General features: G+C 37.1%; 1 protein-coding gene across 2 annotated transcripts in view; it reads left to right on the top strand.

The window, feature by feature from the left end:
* LOC105497273 (leucine rich repeat containing 69) overlaps positions 1 to 26,815 on the top strand; it is a 130,493-nt gene that overhangs the window by 87,903 nt on the left and 15,775 nt on the right. For both annotated transcript variants that reach the window (XM_024797731.2, XM_024797732.2), the window contains 2 exons: positions 16,733 to 16,834; positions 22,047 to 22,226. In XM_024797731.2, coding sequence (XP_024653499.1) covers positions 16,733 to 16,834; positions 22,047 to 22,226 — 282 coding nt within the window. The remainder of the gene's footprint in view (positions 1 to 16,732; positions 16,835 to 22,046; positions 22,227 to 26,815) is intronic.

Here is a 26,815-nt window from a genome sequence, read left to right as displayed (position 1 = left end):
GTCTGACAGGAGATTGCTTTGGTCAGTGAGTGTGTGGAAGCAAGTACAATGCATTCTGATTCTTCTCTGGTGTTGCCAGCTACTCTTAGCTCCATTTTATCTCTCTCTGTTCAAAGCACATCTCCTAACTAGGCTATAGTTGGATAGGATGTAGGGGAAGAGGGTGAGTAATAGGAGGAATAGTGTGGCTGTTGGGTAGAGTAGGTGGTTTAGTCCACAGAGCTGCTTGGTCCTGAGAGAGTATAGTAATCCCTCTGTTGTTCTCTGATCCCGTTATTCTCTGAAGGACTCTACTACCTCTGTGTTTTGAATTGCCTTAATTATTTTTGGTGAAAGCTCTTCCTTGGGCTTCCATATTCATCCTGGGTCAATGCTTCCTTCCTCATTTGATACTATCTACATGTGGTTTCTGTTCCTGTAAGAATTTAAATTCCTGTATTTAAGTGGCTATTTATGTATTATTTTAAGTTATCCTCTTGGCTGGTCGCGGTGGCTCACGCCTGTAATCCCAGCACTTTGGGAGGCCGAGGTGGGTGGATCACAAGGTCAGGAGATCCAGACCATCCTGGCTAACCCAGTGAAACCCCGTCTCTACTAAAAATACAAAAACAAAATTAGCCTGGCGTGGTGGCGAGCACCTGTAGTCCCAGCTACTCAGGAGGCTGAGGCAGGAAAATGACGTGAATCCGGGAGGCGGAGCTTGCAGTGAGCCGAGATTGCGCCACTGCACTCCAGCCTGGGCGACAGAGCGAGATTCCGTCTCAAAAAAAAAAAAAAAAAAAAAGTTATCCTCTTATCGTTTCTAAGTTTTGGCATGGGAGTATGCCTAGTTTTACCATCTTAAAACTGAAAATACTTGTATCAATTTACTAATACACTTGCAGTATATATAAACACCTTTACCTTTGTCTGGTAGAGCTTAATGGAAGCAAAGTAATTGTCTTAATCCATCTGGGCTGCTATAATAAAATATCTTAGACTGGGTAATTTATAAACAACAGAAATTGTTTACAAATTTGGGATGTTCAAGATCAAGGTGCCGGCAGATTTGGTGTCTGTTCAGGGCTTGCACTCTGCTTCAAAGATAGTACCTTCTAGCTATGTCCTCATGTGGTAGAAGGGTAGACAAGATTCCTTGGGAATCTTTTATAGGGACACTAATCTCATTCCTGAGGGCTCCACCCTCACAAACTAATGGTCTCCCAAAGGCCTTACCTCGATACTATCATATTGGGGATTGTTTCAACATACAAATTTTCAGGGGACAATAATGAAAAAAAAAGAAAAAACAAAAGCTGATCCTAACAAGGCCTTTTTATTGAAAGAGAGTAAGAGACATGACTTGCCTACTTTAGACAATGAACTACGTGGTGGTGTAGTACCTTATTTTTCTACAATGCCTTGAAGTTATTTAAACATCCCTCATTTGATCTTCACAATTCAATGAGATGGATATTATTAATTCTATTTATAAGATGAGAAACAGACTCAGGTACTCTAAATGATACGTTCAGAGAGGCTGTGTGGAAGAAATGAATTGAATCCTTTCCCCAGCCTGTAAGTCCAGTGCTTTGTCTGTAGTCTACTATTAAGTACAGATAAAGTTATATGAAAAGCTAAAAAACAGTATTCTTTTGGTTACAATAGTGACTTAAAGGAAGGTGAAGAAAAGCATTCAAGAACCACTTTAAATATATAGTCTAATACAGAAGAACGAAAATATACTAAGTGAAATTAAAGGTGCTATGCCTTTGAGAGGCTTTATTTAGAACCACACTGGGCCTTGTATGGAAACCAAATGATAAGCTTCAACTGGCATTCTTTTGGTGGTCCCCATCAAGAATCTGACCACTCAAGTTTTAATTTCCTGTCAGATAAGATAAATGGAAGACAAAATCTCACAATTAGGTTTCAAACTATAAACAGCCTTCACGAAATCTTTGAATATCTTTTGTCTAGTTCACTGCTATGAATTGTTGCCTGGTCTGAATACATTTTAAAATGGAATTCTTTAGTTTAAATTGTAGACTATTCCAGGACAGAGGCTGGGAGCTTTCATATCTTTGGTATTCCCTAGGGAAAGTGCCTTTTGTAGAGTCTGATTACTGCTCATTCCAGCTTTTCTTTGTAACCAGCTCTGCAAGGTTTACAAGTATGGTTGAAAGAACATCTCTAGGTATACGGCTGTCCTATCCAGTGAAGAGGTACTAACTGTATAACTGGCTTTTAAAACCCGAAAAGACTATTTTTAAGGAATAAATGACTAAGGATTGGGAGTCTTAGTCAGATTGAGAGAAGAGAGAGGTAGAGTTTGACATTTTGCAAAGGAGAATTCGCTAAAAAATACCCATGAAGGTTATTTGGAGCAATTTAGAAACATTGGAGTGACTTATCTATCTGCCGAAGGTGGAGCAGGAGAATTCTATGACATGTTGAAATTGCTGTGCGTGTTTTCTTTTAGTTCTTTGGTTGGAACATAAATGGAATTTAATTAAAGTTGCACAGGGAGGAGTAGGGAAAATCTCTTGGAGACTCAAACAGGAGATAGGGTAAGGGTGGGCAGAGCTCAGAGGTACTGGAGTTAGCATGTGATTCTCAGTTCAAGGAGGAGCTGGAATCCTCAGCTGCATGAATATTTAAGTCATCATACCTGTTACACTTAAATGAAACATATCTTAGCAATGTTCCAAATGCTTCTTCTGCTTATACCTTTTTTCTATCCCTTTATAACTTCAATGTGCACATAGCCCACTGTAGACTCTCCAGTCCCTGACATAATACCTGTTCTATTTCAGCTTCCAGAGCTAAATATCAAATTATTTCTATATTTCTTGGTTTGAATTCCCAAGGAGTATATGATTAGGCCAGCCCTTTTGTGGCTAGGTGATTGAATCAGAATTTGTGGCCAGGGTATATTGGTTTTCTTTGGCTCAAGAGTCAAGCTCTTGTTCAGTTAGTTCAGTTTCCAAGCAGTTGAATTATATGGTGTAAAATCTGCAGATGACAAGGTTTCTAGGTGGGTGGTTGCACTTAGAAAGGGGGCATCAATGGAGTAGGAAAAGTTTGGTGGTCCTATTGTATGTTGAATAGTATTCCTGACTAATTTTTAACTATCTTGAAAAGGACTAAGTTCTGAGTGAGACATGACACCACTGGAGTTTTATTTGAGCAGAGGAGTCATATAATTGGACATGCTTTAAAGGACTGCTTTAGATGCTCTCTGGAGATGATCACTATTCACATTTTGGTGTATTTCCTTCTGGTCCAGTGTAACAATATTTCTTCTACTGAATCTTCTCTTTTCTCTCATGTATGAGCCACCGCGCCCGGCCTCTATGATATATTTTAAATAGGTGTATTGGGGTCTGCCAGAGAAACAGAACCACATTTTTGTATTAAACTTATACTAGATCAGTAGATACAAAGAACCTTTGTATCCTTTTGTAGGTATCTCTATTACAGAATTTATTTCATGGCATCCTCTATTTCAGCTGCATTTCCATTGCCTCTTTCCTTAGTAGTTTATTTGGCTTATGTTTTCAGGTACCATCATATATATATCTATATCTATAGATATATATACACACATATATATATATATATATATATTTTTTTTTTGAGACAGAGTCTCACTCTGACACTAGGCTGGAGTGCAGTGGTACAATCTCAGTTCACTGCAATCTCCACCTCCCAGATTCAAGCGATTCCCCTGCCTCAGCCTCCTGAGTAGCTGGGACTACAGGCGTGTCCCACCATACCCATCTAATTTTTTTTTTTTTTGTATTTTAGTAGAGATGGGGTTTCACCATGTTGGCCAGGATGGTCTCAATCTCCTGACCTTGTGATCTGCCCACGTAGGACCTCCCAAAGTGCTGGGATTACAGGTGTGAGCCACCGCGCCCGGCCTCTATGATATATTTTAAATAGATGTATTGGGATCTGCCAGAGAAACAGAACCAACATGATATCTCTCTCTCTTTCTCTCTCAAGATATTTATATAATAAATTGGCCTACATGATTATGGGTTTGAGCAGTCTCACTTCACTAACTGCTGTATACAAGCTGAAGGCCCAGGAAAGCCAGTGGTACCCTTCCAGTTCAATCATGAAGGCCTTAGAAGCAAGAGAGCTGATGGCATAAGCCCCAGTCCCGGTACAAGAGAAAACTGATGTCCTAGTTCAGTTAGACAGAGTGAATTCTCCCTCCCTCTACCTTTTTGTTCTAGTCATGCCCTCAACAGATTGGATAATGCCCAGTCACACTGGGGAGAGCAGTCTGCTTCATTCAGTTCATCAATTCCCTAATTTCATCTAGAAACACCCTCAAGGCACACCAAGAAATAATGTTTAGCCAAATTTCTAGATACTCCATGGCCCAGTAAAGTTGACACATAAAATTAATCATTACAGTAAATAAGTTTAAATGTATTTGAAATATTGTTATATGTTCTGTTTAATTTATTTACTTATGTTTATATTTAGTTAACTGTGTGGTCATTTTATTAAAAATAGGTAATTATAGTCTTTTTTGGGGGGAGGAATCAGATCTGAATTACTTTATTTATGACTACAATATCCTTTAATCAAGGACTGACTGATTAGCACATAAAGAATACACAGTTTAGAACCATAGATGGTAATTTTAAATGGATCATCTCAAAATTATGCTGCACATGTTTATATTTATTATTTGAACATCAAGTCATTCAGGAATAGTATAAATTCTAAAAAATGGTAAATGTTATCAGAGTTTTAAGAGAAATTTTGGTATTCTCTATTAATTTATTTGTAAAGGTATTCTAGGAAAGATGTGACAATCAATTACTGTACTTTTTCATCTCGTCTGATTCTTAGATATGAGCTCAGGCAAATATTCAATAGACCATTCTATTTTACTTTATTTGTATCAAATATGACAAGTGTCAACTATATATATTGAAATATGTTTAAGAAGAATTATAGTTCTACATAATTATATAAATTCACTTTAATATAATAAGCAAAAATGACTCGATGCCAATAGTATTAGGCTCCTATATAGGTATGAATGAGCACTGTTCTGAAACACTGCTGCACGTGGTACTCAACAAATGATAACAAATCTATTTGGAATGCAGAAAATTTTCTTTTCAAAAGCAGAAAGCGAACAAGGGGAAATGGAAATGAATAGTATCAACTATTCTGGAGAAACAAAAGTCTGTAGGTTCTAGCAGTAGAATTGTAGGGTTAAAAACCTGTATTTCTTTCTCTTTTTATCTCAGTCTCTTTCCAAACCTCCTAGGTTTTATTCTCTAACACTAAATGTTTTCTGCTTTTCAACTCCAATTCTTGTGCTATATGTTTATCAGATTTCTGTGATGGATAAAATGTGATGATATATGATAGATGACAGAGTAATAGTTGGAAAGAGTCCAGGCCTGGAGGCCTATTTCATTTCTGTTTGCAACAGCTGAAAACTTGTGTGCTACAGTTGATATGGCCCCTTCTCTTTCTGGGCCACTTAAAACAACAGCTTTGATAACTTGTTCTGAGTTATCTTTTATTCCATGTAATTAACTTAGATGACTTTCTTCCTAATAGATGGAAGAGCTTCAGGGGCAATCCAGTAAAAAGGAAAATTTTCCTACAATTAATATGTAAAATTGAGGCAAATATTTTGTTAGCTTTTTGCTTTTATCTTCCTGTTTCCCTTTGTCATGTACTAGACAACATTAGGCTGGTACTCACAAGTTTTATAGACTCCTGGTAAAGATAACAAAAGTCCCTGAAAAATGTTTGCAAAATGGTATCTTTTGATGTAAGTCTTTACATTTCAAAGAACATTCAGAAATTTCAGCGTATACATGATTCAAGATATGAGAGGTTTGGCAGCTGAGTCCTTTCACATTATTTGAAGGGATCTTAGGAACTGGCTTCTAGCAACAGATCTTTCCTTAACTCGTGTCCCTAGGAAGCAGGAGTACCTGAGAGGTGACCCTGGGACAAGATTGGCAGGGGGCCATTGCAGTTTCATTCCTGGATGTTTATGCGTACACGATTTTCACTACCCTGAATGCTCTTTTTTCTTCTGTATGATTTCTCCTTGACTTTTAAGGTTCAGATGAAACATTTTCCCCATGTAAACTTGGCAGAGTTCTGCTAATTCACCTAGCTTTTACATTCTGCATCTGTAAACAGAAGCTAATAATATCCTCTTCACTGAGGATTAAATGAGAACTGGGATTGGAACCCACGTCTAGCTAACTCCAAAGTCATTGCACTTAAACATTGTATTAAGCCGTTCTTGCATTGCTATAAATAAATACCTGAACCAGGGTAATTTATAAAGAAAAGCAGTTTTATTGAGTTGCAGTTGAGCAGGGTGTACAGGAAGCATAGTGCTTCTGCTTCTGGAGAGGCCTCAGAAAGCTTTCAATTGTGGTGGAAGGCAAAGGGGGAGCGGTTGTCTCACATGGCAGGAGCAGAAGCAAGAGAGAAAGAGCAAGAGGGAAGGTGCAACATATTTTTAAACAACCAAATGTCATGAGAACTCACCATCATGAGAAAAGCACCAAGGGAGATGTTGCTAAACCATTCATGAGAAACATCTCCATGATCCAGTCACCTCCCACCAAGTCCCACCTCCAACACTGGGGATTACAATTCTACATGAGATTTGGGCAGAGATACAGATTCATAACATATCAAACATAATGCTCAAGATATTTTAAGCTACTACCCACTTTGTTTTTTCCTAATCTACCATTTGTATAGCAAACATTCATTCTAAAGATACCCTTATTATCTGCATTGGTCTTTTGACCCTAGGCATTCACTACCTTTTATTGATAAATATTATTTTTTGGTATGGATAACTGAGCATTTGTTGAAAAATATTTATTGAACCACATTTATGTATTAAACTTATACTAGATCAGGAGATACAAAGAATAAAAAATCATTCTTATGAAGGGATTCAAAAACAATGTGAGATAGTCTTGTAAAAAGTAACGTTGAATTGTAAATTGGGATATTACAATGCAATGTGGTATGTGTAGGTCTACAGCTTGAAACTAGGATTTTCTGTTTCCAACAGAATGTTAAGCTTTTGAAAGCAGGAACCAGTCTTCTACTTCATTCAACTTTTTCATTATTTTTAGCTTAGTATCCTGTTCTTAGTAGGTGTCAGGATTTATCAATATATTTATTGATTTGCTTTAGTAAAATAGAAACTCTCTATTATATATTAGTTACTTGTTGCTGTGTAACACATTACCCCAAAACTGAGCTGCTTAAAGCATCAGAGATTTGTTACTTCACACAGGTTCTGAGGATTAGGAATCTGAGAGTGTCTGAACTGGATGGTTCTAGCTCAGGGTCTCTCGTGAGTTGTAATCAAGTTGTCAGCTGGAATTGCAGTCATCTGAAGGCTTGACTGGAGCTGGAGGATCTGCTTCCAAGATGGCTTACTCACATGGCTTTTGGCAGAAAACCCCAGATTCTTACAATATGGGCTTCTTGACAGAGCTACCTGAATATTCTTACATCATGGCAGCTGGCTTCCTCCAGAGTGAGTGACTTACAAAGAAGAGAGAATAAGCAGGAATTGCAATGCCTTTTATGGTCCAATCTCTGAAGTTGTACACATCACTTCTGCTTTATTCTATTCATTAGAAGTGAGTCACTAAGTCCAGTACACACTCAAGGGGAGGAGAATTAGGCTCTACTTCTTAAAGGAGCAGTAACAAATAATATGTGGATATATCTTAAAGTTACCACGGTGCACCAACAACACAAAAAGTACTCTATCATTATTTTCTTTTTGAGCTTTGTAGACTGAGGGAAAAGCTTCAGAAAATATATGGAAAGATGAAGGCAGGGAAAATAAAGAGGGACTAGGAGAATGCACAGGAGTTCAGAGGGAATGAGGGTCTGACATAGGGCAAAGAATCTACACAACCTGTGGATGTTATGTTCTGATGTCTTAGGTATTCATAACAAGGGGGCTAAAGAGAATGACAGTGAGAGATGGAAGTGGGGAAAGAATGAAGAACAAAATAACTGAGAGAAAACAAGGATAATTGTGTAGAAAGTGAAAGGACAAGAGAAGAAAATAAAATAAAATACCTCTAAGAAAAATACTCTGGAATCAGTCAAAATCTGTTGCCCAGTTGTGAAGCAAATAAGCCCATTGGAACTGTCCAGAGGGGCTATTTTCTAAAATCTTTATTGTATAGTATCTGAGTATGACTATTTGAGACATTTTTGTGGTGATTCAGGTGCCAATGCTGAAGACAATGAATTAAGATTCAAGAGTAGAACAATTTATAATTATTTTAAAGAAAATATATGGAGAAAAAAAGATGAGAATTGCTAGAAGTTTTTTGTATAAATGATTTAGAAATAAAGTTGTTATCAGAGATAATAATCATATAACCGAAGAGTCATTGCTGGGCAAATTATGAACACATTTGGGCTATGAAAAGTGAAATATAAATGTGTGATGAAACCAAGGCAAGGTGGAATTAAAATTCCATCCTCCCTCATTCCCCTCCTAATTACTTAGTGGGGGAGAGAAAGTATTGAAGTCATTCATCTTTTGTCATACACATATAGAGAAATTTCATTATAATGTGGCATGTTTAGATATAAGAGATACAACATGTGGAACTGACATAACATACATGCAAACTAAGTGGTCAGATAGATTTATTGCTTTAGTTGTGTAGGATAATTACACAAAGACAGTTTATATGACTAGGATATTATTTAGAAGGAAAAGAGAAAGACTCATACAAATAAACTGGCAAAACTTAAGGCACATTGTAGGGTTTAGATAATGCAAAGAGTTAATAGGAAGAGGAATACCTTAGAAACATCAGTAGGAGAAAGAAGCAATTGATGAATGGAATTAGGCATACGATTTAACTTGGCAGCAATGGTCCTCACGAGAAGGGAGTGTCTAAAATAAGGTAAGTTCAGGGGATGTAACTAGATTGTTAAAAAGCAGAATACAGACTTTAAAGAGAGTCATTGGAGGCCCAAAATGGGGATTTTTGTCTTACTCTTTAGCATGAACTCACCTAAGAAAGAATGATGATGATTTTTTACATAAAATATGAAAAAATAAAAGACTATCAGCTTTGTTATTGACAACCACATTTTCCTTCACATTAGGGGGCCTATTTTTGGTCTATTTTCCAACATTTACATAAAGAAAGGGTTTTCTAGTATTTCTTTTGCTTATAGAAATAGTTTTCTGAATTGGAAAATTTAGGAAAATACGAAAGTGCATAAAATAAATTACAACTATACAACCCATTGACAACTGTTAATATTTTAGCATATTTCTATGTTTTGTTTTAATATTTATGATTTAAAAGATATTTTTTAAAAAGTTTTGTATACTGCTTACTTTACTCAATATCATATCAGGACAATTTTGTCATTAAAAATCTCTTGTAAACATCATTAAATTTATTACCTTTTAAATTTTTAATAAATTTTAAGGGGCATAGGATATTTAATCCTAATATTTACTAAAACGTTATAACACAAAATAGAAAATAAATGATACATGTTTAAATTATTAATGGTTGAAACTGTTGACTACCTACTGTGATAATAACAGCTAATACTAATTATTTACTATGCCACAGGAACTGTTCTAAGTACTTTGTATGGATTATATCATTTAACAATCATATTAACCATTATGAGGAACTTGTAATTCTTATTCCCATTTTACTTAAAGAGGTTTAGTAATATGGCTCAAGTTCTCACAGCTAGTAAGTATGGAGCTGAAATCCAAACAAGGCAATCTGACTCCCAAGTCCATCTTTCTAAATCTATACATTTTGCATTATATGTTTAAGCTTTGCATTAGGAACTGGAGATAGAATGATAAGGAAACCATAGAGGGTCTGCTCTTTCTGAGCTGTCGTGTGTAGAGAAACAATTATTACCAAATAATTAACATTTTAAATGTATAATTACAAACTGAAATCAGCACACTAAATGAAAGGAACATAAATCCATGATAGACAACAGGAGCCTGACTAAATAAGTAAACTGGGGAAGGCTTCCTGGAGGAGGTGACACAAGCTGACAGCTGAAGAATGAATAACAGTCAGTGAGGTAAAGGGGAAAGATACATTCCAGACAGAGGGAATATAGCATGCGGAAAGGCCCTAGTGTGAGAGGGAACATGAATGTTCAGAAAACTGGAAGAAATTCAGTGTGACTGGGGCTCACAGATTGTATGGGAGCAGGCTGTGGCCCAGGAATGTAGGGCTTGCTAAGGATTTTGAACTTCAAGGACAATGGAAATCTCAAAGAGTTTTATGTAGGTGGTGACATAATCAGATTTATTTTGAAAAGATCTTTCCATCTGAAGAATGGCAGACATACTAGAGAGAGGCCAGAGGGTATGTGGGGTGGATTTCTGTAGACTTTTGCTGAAGTCAAATAAGAAATGAAGATAACTTGGCCTAAGGTAGTGGCAGGAAAGGTGGAAAGACCTGAACATATTTAATAGATATTTAACAGGTAAATTTGAAAATGGTGATGGAGTTAGTATGTTTTCTATGGGCTGAGATAGACAATACTATAAGAAGACCAAAGACCAAAATTTAGGAGGGCGGATCATGAGTTCAATCTTGGAAATAGTGAGTTTGACATGTGAATATTTTGAGTATGTAGTTGCCTATTGGGTGTGGAACCAGAGTTTTTGCCATAGAGATTTAATCAATTTGATGAATATGGGTAAAAAAAAAAAGAAGAAGATAAAGTGAAAAGAGAATGTAGTGGGCTCTGGGGAGCACTATTTTATGGCTGGGCAAATAATTATGAGTTAGCAAGGAATATTTAGTTAGAAGAGCATGTTAACTAGATTGGAATTGTTGGCAACCACTGAGGGTATACTTGAAGTTGGTGATGATGAATTTATGGCGATTCTTGTCTGCCCTGAGGTGTAACTCTGCCAACAGCACCACAGAGGCGAGGAAGCCTGGTGGCAAGAATGACCCGGAAAGGTTTTGTAAGATATGTGAAATGAGAAGGTTAAATGTCAGAGGATTCAGGCATATGATAACATAATTTACCATTCTTTTTTTTTTAACATAGAAAAGGGTTTTAAAAAAAAAAATTAGGCTTGGCACGTGGCTCACACCTGTAACCTCAGCACTTTCGGAGGTCGAATTGGATGAATCGCTTGAGCTCAGGAGTTTGAGACCTGGGCAATATGGTGAAACCCCGTGTCTGCCAAAAATACCAAAAATTAGCTGGGTAGGGTGGCACGTGCCTGTAGTCCCAGCTACTTGGGAGACTGAGGTGGGAGAATAGCTTGAGCCCAGGAAGTAGAGGCTGCAGTGAGCTGAGATCATACCACTGCACTTCAGCCTGGGTGATGGAGTAAAACCCCACCTGCCCATCCCCCCCACCCAATTTAAATAATTCTGAGAAATATCTTTTATGCACAAACATTTGTCTCTTTTAAATGTTTCTTTTGGAGAAATTCCTATAAGAATTACTCAAAGAGTAAGAATAACTTTCAGCCTTTTAAATGACATTGCTAATTTGTTTCCAGATTCCCCAATCTTATTTGCGTGGGGGCAGTGGCTGTTCTAATTTTTATTCTTTGTGTTTTGACAGGCTAAAAGAATGTATCCTTCAAATTCTTCTTTCTTTCTTACCGTCTTTCAGGTGCTGTGTCATGAGTAATTTTCTTCGGTTAAGGTGCATATCTCACACACATATGAGAAGGTCTTCATGTTGCTTTGGAACAACAAAGAAAACTTTCTGGTTATTGAATCTTTGGGTCATAAGCACGTCCCTTCTCAAACCACTAAAGATCTTACTCCATTTTGTTGTGATGTTTTATGATACGGACAAAACTGATACCAAATTGTTCCAAGAAAGGGAAATGCAAAGGTCCCAAGGTGGAGAATGCTTGGGAAGAAAGCCAATGTTACCACAGTGGAAAGAGACAGAGAGAAGTGGAGAAAGAGTGAGAGAGCAAGTACTGGGAGATGAGGCTGAAGAGATAGTGCAGAATCCAAATCATAACCAAGTCCTGTAAGCCAGGGTAAGGAGTGTGCATTTCATTTTGAGTGAGATGAGAAACCACTGGGTGGTTGTAAGTGGGGGAGTGAAGCGGTGTGATTTGCATTGTAAAGCAATTGCGTGGTTAGGGTTGGCACACACAGGCAGGGTGGAAGTAGAGGCCTCTTCGGGCTACTGGTTCTCAGGTAGTTCAAGGGCAGAAATGGGGTCTAAAGTAGGCATGAGGTGGGGACTGTGCGGTGACACAAATAAGCCCTCCCAGATCAGTTATTTCTATGCTGATGTTTAAATGGAAAAGCCTGAAGAGGACTCTCCCTTCGGCTTTAAGGCCCAGGGTACTGGGTGGGGCAGGGCCTGGACTTGGGGGCCTTCAACTGCTTCTCCCTAACTAGAATGAGGAAGGTCTCAGCATCTCTCTCTCTCTCTCTCTCTCTCTCTCTCTCTCTCTCTGTCTCTGTCTGTCTCTCTCTCTCTCTGTCTCTCTCTCTCTCTCTCTGTGTGTGTGTGTGTTTATAGCCTGAGAGTTTAGTTATCTGTTTCCCCCCAGGCTTGGCTCTTAGCCTTTTCTCTTCAACTCCCTCTAAGGATCTTCTCTTGGGACAAGTATTCAGCAGATACTGAAGGATTATGACTCTAGGTAACTTTCTGACTATTTTCCCTCCTTTTCATGCAGGGTGTGTGAGAGAAGGGTTCCCAGTACAGATTTTTTGGCTTTCTTATGTTCAGATGATATCATCAGGCTAATTGCTCTACAATTCTGATTAGATATCAAATTTATCATACGGTTTTTTGAATTTCCCATTGGTCACAAATAGTATTCATATCCTTTCTTAGAGTTATTAATTAAATCTAAGTTTTGGATGCCTTAGCCCCCACACTTGAATCTTATCCTCCTTCCCCGAAACTCGACCTTAAGCCTATTTAGGAATCCCAGTTGTCATTAAAGAGTAACCCTGTGAATTTTGAGATGCTTTGAAGAGTGCACAGGAATTTGTCATACTGTACTTATTTGTTCTATTTTTGAGTCCATGTGAAATCTCAGCTTCCTCCCTCGCCCCCAGTTTACTTTATAAATGCTCCTGCTAATCTAGCCCCCTTCTGATCTCCCTCATTACTTTGGGCTAGTCTGAAGCAACAGAAGGACTTGCTAAATTTATATATTCTTCCTGAGGCCTGGGGCTTTGTGGGAACAATTGTAAAAATTTACCAAGTCTGGAGAAGAAGGCTTTCGCAAATCTTGAGTGTGCAGGGAGAAGCGAATGTGTCTGGGGTTTCTGAGAAGATATTTGTTTATTCATAAATCATTTATTGAACATCAGCTCTGTACTAGGCATTGAATTTTGAGCTTGCATTAGTCACATAAGTCATAGTTTTTAAAGAGACCAAAGCCTGATAGATGAAGACAGATTTTCAACAATGATTGTCTCAGAGTATTTATAGGTAACATGATTCATTTATATACCAGGCCCAATGAGGAGACAAGGAAACATTTGATAGAGGTTGGAGAAGCTTAGAGGGGTGACATTTTAGTTTTGAAGAGATGATCCAGGTGTAGGATGAGTTAAAGGGGTATGGCATGAGTCATAACTGTGAGATAAGACACAGGCCTGTCATGAGATCTCTAAGTACCTCTGAAAGCTTAAAAGGGTAAAGATAGTGCTTATTCGGATATATCGTTAGAGAGTCAGCCAAGGAGAGCCAAGTATGACATATGAGGGCTTTGAATTTATCCTATGGACAAAAGAGAACCTTGAAAGGTTTTAAGCAAGGTTGGTTATATGACCAAATTTTCCTTTCAGAAAACCATTTCTTCTGCAAAAGTTTGCACTGAGATGAATTCAAGTACCATTGCAATAACTCACATAAGACAAAGGCCTCCAATGAAGGTGGGGTGGGTAGTGGGTCGGGCCAGGAGTAGGAGAAGATTGTGTGGGGGTGGTGAGGAGGTGGATGGGATGGAAGGTGTAAATAGAGGTTTCCAAGTCTGGAGAAGAAGGCCTTCTTTTTCCTTAAGAAGGTAGAATTGACAGGACATGGTGAGAGACTCAAAGTGGGTGAGGAGAAAAAGGGAAAAGCATAATTTGGGGGGAAACATGAGTTTAGGCTTAGAATTTAGAACTTTAGGTGCCTATGGAACTTCCAGCTGGAGAGGTCCATTGGACAGCCATATATTTGAGACCATTACTCAAGAAGGCAGTTGACACAGACATCTTAGCCTCAAAGTTCCTTGAATCCTTCATTTTAAGGAGCTTCCTCAGCCTTCACTTCAGCAAACCATATCTACAGTCAAATGTAGATCTTGACGTCACCTTCACATGCTCTAAATTTGAAGAATTAAGGTCTGGTAATGGCAATTTGACCACTGATTCCTTCTATGTTCAAGCTATATTGCTTTATATCCATATCTTTTACTTAATGACTCAATGACATGAAGTCACTCAATGAGTCATTAAGTCAAAGTCATTGAGACTTCATGTCTTGCCACATCTTCTTTTCTCCTAGTCCATCAGAGCTGATATTTTTATTCCTTTCTGTAACCAGTCTGGACTGAAAGGAGCAGTCCTGCCCTTTAATATTTAGTACACACAACTTGCTCATTCTTCTACTTTCTGACATACTTATGCTGCAAACTCTTATGTTGGATCTGGGAAGCTGAATGCTAAAGGGAAGCACATAATTGTGCAGACAGGGACCACCACTAATGTGTAGATTTTACTGGTTCCCTCAGCACTTCTGTATAATGTATTTATGTGGTTCTGTCCAGGTTCCTTTACTGAAAACTGTGGGACATTTCAAACCTTCACTGCTTTCTTCCTGTCTCCATTCACGCTGATACCCTGCTTCCAAACTCAACTGACATATGATCTTATTCTCTGCTTCAAACAGTTGAAAGGACTATGTCTGATTCCTTCAACCATCCAGTATCTTCAAACTTATCCAGGGGTTCACTTAAATGCCTTTTCCTCTGGTCACAAAGGACAAGATAATTAAAATATATTAATATTCTAAGATCATTCTGTGTCCTTCACCTGCTCAGTTCTGTTTTACTTATTCCTTCTTTCTCCTCTACATTAATCTCTCTGTATTGGTTTTTTTCTTAGAGGACTTGGAGTTTAGTATAAATTATGGAATGATATCCTTTAGGACAAAAGAGGGAAGAATGGTGGTTATATAGAATGAAGCACAAGGAATAACCCTTCTCATTTCAGCACACTAAGTACTGACTTAGAACTGCCATTGGGTTCAACTCTCTAGGTTGTGCCCTTGAGATGGTTAACATAGGAAACTGAATTAAGAAAGTTAGAATGTCTGTTTTGAGACCAGGACTCAAGGTGATACCAACATAGACTTGAGCTTTGTATTTTATTTAAACATCTGCCTGTGTTGTGTAAACTTTCCTGTACTTTTGAAACCTAATGATGTGATATCCCAGATATTTAAAATCAGTTGTTTTTAATTTGTTGCATGCTTGCTATGTTTCAAATTCTGGGCTCAAATTATGGAAATATCTCTAAATTCCCTATAAATGTTGTGAGATGCAGTGGTGTGGAGCCACCTCACCCAGGCTTGCAAGAGCTAATTTTGCACATCCCTTCCCAAACTCTGTGTTCAGTGAATCAGCTATAGCAGGACGATTTACACTGTGCGGTCAACACTCACTGCAAATTAAGGCTTTTTATTTCTTCATTTCAAGGACTTGGTTTACCAGCATGCTACTTAAGATAGGTCATATGTCCCCATCTTACAGCTGAAATTTAGGTTCAGAGAAATAACTCCCTAAATTAGGTTAACTGCGAAAGCTACATGAGTTTTTGGGAGGCAAGACAAAATATTCTGTAAGAGAATAAGACATTGTCTTGTCTCTTCTTATTCTCTTCTTAATCTTTTCTTTTTCTACTGAAGTTGTAGAGTGCAATTGGATTTAGACTTTCTCCATAGAAGTTTAAATATCCTTGTGAACTGTATATCTTCCATCTTGTTTTTGTTTGTTTGTTTTTGTTTTTGTTTTTTTGTGAGACAGAATCTCACTCTGTCGCCCAGGCTAGAGTGCAGTGGCACAATCTCGGCTCAGTGCAACCTCTGCCTCTGGGTTCAAAGGATTCTCCTGCCTCAGATTCCCGAGTAGCTGGGATTATGGGCATGCACAACCACACCTGGCTAATTTTTGTATTTTTAGTAGTATTTTCAAGGTCCCTAATAAGTTATAATGTGAACATTTTGATGTTCTTATATTTCTTTTACTTTCCTCATTTAACAAATGGATCATAAGGCAGTCTTTGAGATCTAGAGGTTGGTGTCTGTTAGGATGTTATTTTTTGTTATGCTTGGTTTTCTGATAAATATATTTGCAAAATGTTCCCAGCACTCAATTTATTAATGCTTGTTCTATTGCTAACCAATTCTATAACCCTAAACAAGTTTTCTCAATTGTTCAGGATGGGGATATGACCAGTGACCCCTAAGGTCATGGCCATTCATGACACTATTAAAATTCTTATGCTTCTGATAAGTAGAGTATACCCCAGGGTGCCCCTAAATTACTTTATTTACGACTTAAATCCACATTAGTATTTACTGTGGAGTTTTAGTCCTAAATAAAGTAATTTCAGTTTAATTATATTAAAGATGTAGCTTTAGAGGTAGTTTCATTATTTTGTTGTGCAATAAGGTTTTTATTTTGTTTGAAAAGTTTCAGGATCTAAAGCTGAGGGAATTCTACTGTGAGGGAAACCCACTGTTCCTGAAGCAGCCAGTGATTTCTACACAACGGGAGAACGTCTGGAGTCTACAGGTAAAGGCTTACCTCTTTCACTTAAGTCTTCAAACTAAAGCCACAATTTAAATTTTAAAGCGTTTTCTTTTAAAACATTCTTGCCAAGCCAGCAAATGATTAATGTAATCCCAGTCCATTGGCAATATGGATCCTATACATAATCTTTTTGACTTGCTTATAGAATCCAGTGAAATCCTAGGTCACTCTGATTCCCAGAGTGACGTAATTCAGATAAATGGAAATATTTTGTAGGATGAATAAAAGAGAGAAATTTATTTTCACTTTAGCTTTTTCAGTGTTATCTAAAGATGTATTGATTTGTTCTTAGTGGAGTCTTTACCTCTTTCCCTCCCTTTTTACTTGTCTCTATCCCTAGTGGATGAATGAATATGATCCAGAAACTATGTTCACTTCAGCAAAACAAGTTAATGGTATTAAAAGAAGGAACAGGAAAGCATATTAGAGGACTCTTTGTAATAGCCAAGTCAGAGAACATAGATCCTTTCACATTTGACTGTGATTCTCCATCATGAATTTAGATTTCTGAGATCCATTTGGATCTGTAGCTAATGTGCAGGATTGTCATTAAGACTTTTAGGATTTGTATGGGATCAACTTTCCTGGCTGCAGGAAACAACCAATCTTGTCCAGTGGCTTACTTTTTCTTAAAATTAAATTATCGTATGAATAATACGTGTTTATTACAGAAAACAATAAAATACAGATGAGCAATGAAGAAAATCAAAATTTCTTATACTGACTTTTAAAAAGTCTCTTATTACAAAAGTAATACAAGCTCCTTTAGAGACATTGAGGGGAAAAAAGCCAATAGAAGTTAATAAAAATACTAAGAAATCAGGCTGGGCACGGTGGCTCACACCTATAATCCCAGCACTTTGGGAGGCTGAGGCGGGTGGATCACCAGGTCAGGAGATCGAGGCATCCTGGCTAACATGGTGAAACCCTGTCTGTACTAAAAATACAGAAAAATTAGCCGGGCACGGTGGCAGGCGCCTGTAGTCCCAGCTACTCGGGAGGCCGAGGCAGGAGAATGGCGTGAACCCGAGATCGCGCCACTGCACGCCAGCCTCAGCAACAGAGCGAGATTCTGTCTAAAAAAAACAAAAAACAAAAACAAAACAAAACAAAACAAAACTAAGAAATCAAATTAGTACTCTTCTCTATGACATTTATTCTTTTAGAATTTTTTATGCTTTCAGAATATTTTTGTAATTAAAGATAAAGATGAGTTCAAACTCTATACACTATATAGAGTTGTTTTTCCACTCAGTTATTGTGAATAGCTTTCCAATCAGTACAACAAAACAAAATAAAACCAGACCATGACATCTTTTTTGATAAATACATCGTATTCTGTATATGATAATATCATAATATTTTTATTTCCCCACCGTTGGATGTTTAAATTATTAATAATATTCTGGCCTTTCGGCCTTTATAAACAAAGATACAAGGCTGGGCACAGTGTCTCATGCCTGAAGCCCCAGCACTTTGAGAGCTCATGGCAGGAGGATTGCTTGAGCCCAGGAGTTTGAGACCAGCCTGGCCAACAGAGTGAGACCCCATCTCTACAAAATTTTAAAAACCTTAGCCAGGCATGGCGGTGTGTGCCTGTGGTCTCAACTACTCAGGAGGCTGAGATGAGAGGATCCATTGAGCCCAGTAGGTTGAGTCTGCAATGAGTCGGGTTCCTGCTACTCCACTCCAGCCTGGGCAACAGAGAAAGATCCTGTCTCCAAAACACCCCCACAGTCAAAAAGCAACAACAACAAAACGCAAAGTGATAGTGACCATTCTCATAGTAAATTTCTAGTTCCTGTGCATATTATCCCTAAAAATGTAACTGCTGCCCCAAAGAACTGACATCTTCTATAGTTTGATTTACTTTTTTCAGATTCCCTTTCACAGAATATTTTCACAAACAGCATTATTTCCTACTCTTCTGTAACAGAAAAACATCTCATTTGAAATTGAGTTTTAAATGATTTGAGTAACTGTTGTATTTAATATTTTACTCCTTTATAACTTATTTTTTCTCCTTTCATCAATCATTTTGTATAATAATAGTGGCTAACACTTATTTTATGCTTATTATGGACAAGGTATTGTTCTAAGCACTTACACAGGAATAAACTAATTTAGTCCTCTACTAACCCTAAAAAGATAGGTATCATTATTGACCACTTTTTAATAGATAAAGTAACGGAGATCCAGGGAAGTCAAATAACTTATGTGAGGTCACAGAGCTACTAAATGTTGGAACAATGATGCCAACTTAAGTGGTTGGGTTCCAGAGTCCCAGCTGCAATATTGGTTCAGAAAGGGGATATAGGGAGCTGAGAGAAATAGAGACAGGGTTGTCCTGGGTTGGAGGAGGTTCTGGTTTGTGGAGGAGGCTGAATTAGCAGTTAACCCAATCTGGTAGCTGTCTTACAGAGAGCCTTCGAGGACAAGAACCTTGTCTGTGAGGGCTGTGAATGAGAGAGAAATTGTTCTAATTTTCAGAACTGTTGGGTCCAGGAGCACAAACGTTAATTTTTACAATACATCAGTGGAAGTTGGTATTTTTGCCTGTAATATGTAAATGCTTTGGGTAGTTTTAAGAGTATCTCTGGAATTTTTCTCAGAAAAGTGACTTAAATTGATTTGTACTTAAAGTAAGAGTTATTTCTACTGGGCAATTAGTCAATGTTACTGATTAAACTACTTGCTGTGTCAAAGAATTCCAGGAACTATGATATGGGTTATGCCTTGGTAAAGATTTTAAAAACTTTACCTCACCTCAGAGATTTATGAAGTAAAATTTAATGCTAATAACTATATTATAGAAAAATTAGCCAGAATATACTGCATTAGTAGGTGCCAAGCTAAATGGTTTACCATTTTTATGTAATTTAATTCTCTAAAATCTATGTGATAGTATTGGAAAAGATCCCAATTTTACAGATGAGGTATTCAAGATCAGGGAACTTAAGGGTTCACCCAAATGTGATCACACAGCAGATAAGTCATAGAGCCAGAATTTACATCTATGTTTGTATTTGACTCTGACTTTGAATTTTTGCTCTTGATGCTATGTTTTAGTGCTTATTATACACATCATACACCTGATTATACAGTAGTTCCAAAATGCATCACTCCTGATGATTCATATTTGTTTTTACATTTTATATTTTTCATTTTATATAATTTTATGTGTATAATTTAATAACTCAAAAATATGTAGGGAAAAATAGGACATATAAAATTAATTTCATTTGTGATGAATTATAATTAACTTCCAAATATTCTAAGAAAATAGCATATAAGCTATCTAAAAGGAGCAATTTGAGTATTTTGAAATATTTTTATAGACCATTTTGGTCTATAAAAGATTTCTTGACTTTTAAATAACACTGGAATTAGACCATTGTATATTCTCAAAAATTGCATTAAATGCATCTCTAAGAGATGTCCTAAAAGATACCATTGGTCATGCCAATAGTATTTTATTTTATATATACTCATATTTCCAAGTAATAACGTTGTATTTTAATGGTGTATGTTATCCTTCCAAAGTAACACATTGGCAACAAGTAAAAGAAAAATATAAATAATAGGTGATGTAAGAGCGGTCAGATATACTGAGTGCAACAAACATGTTTGGGTCCAGAAATCATAAATGGAAAAAGTGATCTATATGAACCTATTTTTAGGTCCTTTGTATTTCAGCAAATGCTTCTATCATCTGCTATTTTCAGTAGTGAATCCTTGTCCATGAGTTTTCTACAGCTTTACAGTAAGACTTGGCCATTGAATTCATGTAACTAAAAGCCTACCTATAAAATCAGTATTTCTTTAAGAATCACAAGCTATGCTCTGCTTAAGTAGTTGGAGAAAGGGTGATAATAAACATCTGATTTAAGCACCCTGGTAATATTAGTGTGAAAGCATGACCTCAGTCATGCAACCACCCAGGAGAATGAGCTTAAGTGGGTAGGAGTTTGTGCTGTTGAAGGATCAGACAAATAAAGAATCCATGCTCAGAGCTGTTTACTGTATAAAGGCAGCTTTCTCGGGTGCTTGTTAATTGGGAGGGATAGGGTAATAGGAAATGGGCACAGCAATTTATAAGATTTTGCTGTTATGTTTTCAGTTTTTAAAGAATTTAATTGGGGTGAATGTGTGAAAGATTATGTGTGTATATATGTATTTTCAAAAATTCCTATCAGAGCTTTATGTGGACTATTTCAATACTACTGGGAAATCTTTCACTTATGTCAGGAAAAAATGTACCAAATAAATCATCCCCAAACATGATTGAAATTTCAAGCAGTGTTTTTGTAACATTTATACAGAACTTCCATGCTACTGACACAAACTGGAGAAAATTTAATGGATTCAGGCAAATGTTTATTTATTTTCTTTGCTTGGTCAGTGAAGATTTAATTTTATGCACTATGTAATATATTTTTATTAAGATGATAATAGCCCTAGTGAAAGGCAACTTCCATTTTCTTACTTCTTCCCTTTATTATTTAGTATTTTATTACTATTATTGCAAGTCAATTTTCTGAACATATCTAGGTAGATAGGTTTAACTAAGATTAAATTCAGATATTTGGTTCATATAAATCATTGCTTTTTTGATGGCACTATTCAGGTTCTCAATGCAGCAAGGAATTTAGGCCAGTGCTTCTCAAATTTCAATATGCATATAGATTACCTGAGGAACCAGTTAAATTGCAGATTTTGATTCAGTAGGTCTGGAGTGTGTCTGACATTCCGCATATCTAATAAGCTCCCATGTGATGCATTCTGTGAACCACAGTTTAAGTAGTTAGGATTTAGACCTTAGCGAATATGACAAAATTCATTTTTGAATCCAGTCTGAATGTTTGTACAGTCTTTGCTTATTGTAATGAGAGGTGCCAGATTTAAACCTAAACTATGTCTAACTTTATAAAATGTGTAATGCAAATGTATTATGACTTGTAAGAGATGTAGAAATATGACAAGGTAAGAAACTTATTATTCTTATATTGATGAAAACCAAACTTATTTGCAATGCCAGTCATTTACAACACAATTCATTACATACACTGCAGAATCTTAATTTAACAGAATCTAGATAATAAACCATACATTTTATCCAGTGAAGTAGAAATCAATGTAATGTAAAATAGTTTTGAAAACAATCTGCGGAACTGTATTTTTTTTTTCAATTTAGGAAATAACATCAAGATTTGTAATGAATCAGCTAGCAGAAAATAACCCTTTCCTAATGGATGGCATAGAACGGTACCCACAAGTCAGAAGCATGATCTCTCAGGGAAAAACATGTGCAATATGTGGGCAGCACTTTATAACCGTATGGCTGGAATGTGTTCGATTTGTTTCTCCACCAAAGGTAAATGATGCTTTTTGTGCGAATATGACCATAATACCTATTCCTACCCTTTTTCTTATCTAAATCAGTCAATACTAACTAGAGTTGTACCTATGATTGGCTTATAGGATAGTATGCTGTAAATTATGGATCGACAAATTTGGATAAGTATCTGTAATAATCATCATCACCCATTCTATTTACATTCATAGATGCCTAAATTTATCAGAATACATGCATTCTAGCAACATCATGAAAGTTGAAAGTTTTTAATTAGTAAATCCCTTTTGCTCATCAATATTAATAATAAAACCAGAACTATATTCTTCTCAGAAGAAGAATTGGTCAATAGTCTGTTGTGGAATTCTTGGTGTAGAAAAGGTGAATGTGCTGGCTAGTTTATATCATGATGGTGTTCTAGAACACTGAATATGCATGAATGTGCACCTGCAACATTATGTCACTCAGGAGTTGTGAATCCCAGGACAGTTCACATAGCCCATAAGGCATGTTCTAGACCAGAGCTCAGCAAACTCCTTTTTCTGTAAGTGGCCAGATAGTAAATATTTTAGGCTTTGTAGACAGTGTGATCTGTATGACTACTACTTGACTCTCCTTTGTAGCATGAATGTAGCTCTAGATAATATGTAAATAAGTGTAGTTGTGTTCTAATAAAACTTTACTTGTGAATTTAAATTTCATATAATGTTAACATGTCATGAAATATTATTTTATTTTGATTTCTTTTTCAACCATTCAAAAATGTGAAAACCTTTCTTAGCTTACAAGTCTTATGAAAACAGGAGGTGGGCCAAATTTGGCCCAGGGACCATAGTTTTCCCACACCTGTTCTAGACTATCCAACATTTGCTTTTAATACCAGAATTCCTTTCTACTCTTGGTGAGTCCTTGGCCTTCCTTGGGCTAGCAGAGTATAATATTGGGGGATAATTTTAAATAAATTAATAAAAACAGCTGCAGTTTCTACCATTCTGAAAATTATCATCTAGTGAAGGAGACAAACAAATAAGTAAACACAAATGTAACATGAATTGTGACTAACATGACATAAAAGAATGGTATATTAGTTTGCTAGGGCTGACATAACAAAGTACTACCAACTAGGTGACTTAAAATAAGAGAAATTTAGGCTGGCTCTGGTGGCTCATGCCTGTAATCCCGGCACTTTGGGAGGCCGATGGGGGTGGATCACCTGAGGTCAGGAGTTTGAGACCAGCCTGGCCAGTATGGTAAAATCCCATCTCTACTAAACATACAAAAATTAGCTGGGTGTGCTGGTGGGCACCTGAATCCCAGCTTCTCAGTAGACTGAGACAGGAGAATCACTTGAACCTGGGAGGCAGAGGTTGTAATGAACCAGTGTTGTGCCACTGCCCTCCAACCTGGGCAACAGAGCAAGACTCGGTCTAAAAAAAAGAGAAATTTATTAAATTTATTGTCTCACAGTTGTAGAGGCTAGAAGTTTAAAATCAGGTATCATTTAATTTGATCATCTTGGCAGAAACACAATTCAGCCTATAACCAATGGGTTTTACAAGGAAGAGTATCAGGGAAGCCTCTCTTTAAATCTGGCATGAGGGAAGTCCTCACGGAGGAAAGGATATTTTAAATGACACCTAAAGGAAAAGAAGGTCAGGTAGAATTGTGGAAGAGTGTTTCCAGGAAACTGTTCCAGTGGGAACAGTGTGTATTAATGGGAAATCACTTTTTGATTTGAGGAACTGAAAAATGGTTCAGTGTGATTAGAAAGTATTAATTGACTAGGAGTTGAGATAGGCGGGAATTAGATCACAAAATATCATGTAGTTTACATTAGGAATTTGGCTTCTATTCAATGTGTGATGAGACATATTTGAGGAATTTTAAGTAAAAGAGTGGTGCGTCCTAATTTACATTTTGAAAAGATAACATTTGCATAGAGAATGAATTAGAGGGCAAGGAAGTGAGATTAGGCAGTGGGCTATTTGTACTAGACCAGCTGAGAGATAATGATCATAGTGGCAGTAGAGGGAAATTGATGGATTGGAGATGTATCTTGGAGAAAGAAGTGATAAGACTTAGATTTCCAGGCTTTTTTGGCCTACAGAACTGTGTGAAGCAGATTTTTAAAAATTAATTAATTAATTAATTAATTTATTTTTTAACTAAAATAGGAAAGACTAAGGGAGAAGTAGGTTCGTTGGGGAGAGATAGAAGTTCTGTTTTTGCACATGGGTAAGTGTGAGACTCCTGCAAAATTTGGGAGCCTGAGCAACCCAGAAGCCATAGACTCCTATCTAGTCTGTTAGGCATACTGAGAAGTCTAGGACTCATTGTTAGCTGTGAGTGTGTGTGCATGTGGATGGGAAGATTTTGGTAGGGAACTAGATATGTGACCTCTAATATCATCTCTATCTCTAAGGAGTTTGATTCTAAGTCCTGTTGTTTGAGTGATTTAGGGTATCATTATACTCCATTAGTCTTTGTGCCAATAAAGGATCTGAGTTGTGAATATGCTTATACCTATCTTTTGTTTTTTGTATCTTTTTTTTTTTTGTTTTTCTGAGACAGAATCTGGCTCTGTCACCCAGCCTAGAGTGGTGGTGATCTTGATTCACTGCAACCTCCATCTCCTGTGTTCAAGCCATACTCCTGCCTCGGCCTCTTGAGTAGCTGGGATTACAGGTGGCCACCACCACACCTGTTTTTTTTTTGTTTTTTTTTGTTTTTTTTATAGTAGAGATGGGCTTTTACCATGTTGACCAAGCTTGTCTCGAACTCCTGATCTCAGGTGATCTGCCTGCCTTGGCCTCCCAAAGTGCTGGGATTACAAGCGTAAGCCACTGTGCCCGGCTTCAGTGTATCTTATCACCAACCACTCACAAAATTTACCAAAGAATCTTTTAAAGATTCTACTAGACCTACAAAATCAGAGTTTGTAGCCTTAGGATCCTGAGCATCCACATTTTTATGAAGATTTCTAGTTGATTTTCATGTACAGTCAGGGCTGGGAATCTCTGCTGTCCCTATTTAGGGCTGTCCGAGTACCACAGGGCAATGGCTGTGTCTTACACACCTTAGTAAGCAAGGCCTCCTTGGTTTCTTACACATAACAAAAAGTTGAATATAGAAAAAGTTGAATGAATATTCACTGGTTGAATATATGAATTAATGAATTGTTAGTGACAAAGGTGTAGTATAGCTAATACTGAAAAAAGAAAAGGAGGTGTTGGTGTAGGGGTAAATCCACTGTGGAGTACTGGAAGATGACAAACATCTTAATATGGCCTCTATGCTGGGGAGAATTCTTACTATGGCTGCCTTCAGGCACACTCTAGAGTTTGCTTTGTTAGTCTGCTTCTTAGACTCTATGCTGAAAGTCTTTCATTTTACTCCGCTGTAAGCTGAACAAAGGCTTCTGCATACAAGTATGCCATGTCCCCAAGAATCTCCAGAGCCTGGATTAGGCCTTTCACCTTTCACAGCCCATAGCTTCCCCAGGGCCAATCTATGAGCGCGTGTAAATGCTGATAATGTATTCCTACTAGCATTGTTAGTTGTTTCGTAAGTTTACATTTCTAACTCCTGGATGAGATCATCACTACTTATGTTGAGAGATACATTATCTTTCTCAAAACTGTAATTGTGAAACTTCCTTTCATGAACTTCACTATATGTGTTGTTCATGATGAGGTTCAACAAGGACAACTTTTTTCCCACCAACTTTTTAGTTTGAGACATTGGAAAACAACACATAACTTGAATGAATAATACAACAAACATTTGTATACACTTTACCTAGAGTTGCCGATTTTAAATGTTTTTTTCCATTGGCCTTGTCTCTTACTATTTTTTGCCTTTAAAGCTGCATCTTGTCCAAAACAAATTTAAGATTGAAAGAAGCCAAGAATGTAGCCTACCTAGAAAGATTGTATTATTACTTTCTAGGGCAAAAAATAAAAGAACAGATTCTAATTATCAAAAATATGAATGAATAAATGAATGAATGGATAAATAAATCTATCCTTCATACCAAGTAGAGAGCTTTTATCAAGAGTTACAATGAATAATACAATATTTATGGGCCAGAAAATACGTAGATTATTTTAGCTATACTAACCCATGCTTAGGACATGGAGGCTCACATTACTGGCCTGTTTACTTTCCAAGAAGCAAAGTACAGATTTTACAACAGCCACTTTACGTAGTTCATTTATAATCCTGTAGAATGAAATCCACAAACAGTCATCGGAGTTCACATCACCTGATGTCAGGTATTTACACATCACCTGATGCCAGGTATTCACATCACCTGATGTCAGGTATTTACTCTGAACTAGCTCTGCGGATCCTGATAGACAGCCTGATAGACAGTATCCACAGAGCTAGTCCAGAGTAAAAGATCTAAGTCAGCTATGGTTGTGGTGTGGAGCTACTACGATTTTTCTCACAATGTCCTTTACCAGAGTTTTTGACACTGCCAAGTACTGTAAAATGTTGCATGTGAATTGGGAGACTAAAAGGAAGGCTGGAAGTGTTTTCCTCTTGATCCAGTATGTACAAATTATGTTTGTACTAGACGTATTTATGTGTGCTTAAGACAAAGAAAT

Source organism: Macaca nemestrina, chromosome 8, assembly GCF_043159975.1.
Source record: "Macaca nemestrina isolate mMacNem1 chromosome 8, mMacNem.hap1, whole genome shotgun sequence".
Taxonomy (NCBI): domain Eukaryota; kingdom Metazoa; phylum Chordata; class Mammalia; order Primates; family Cercopithecidae; genus Macaca; species Macaca nemestrina.
The sequence above is the reverse complement of the archived record's forward strand: the minus strand, read 5'-3'. Positions and strand labels throughout refer to the sequence as shown.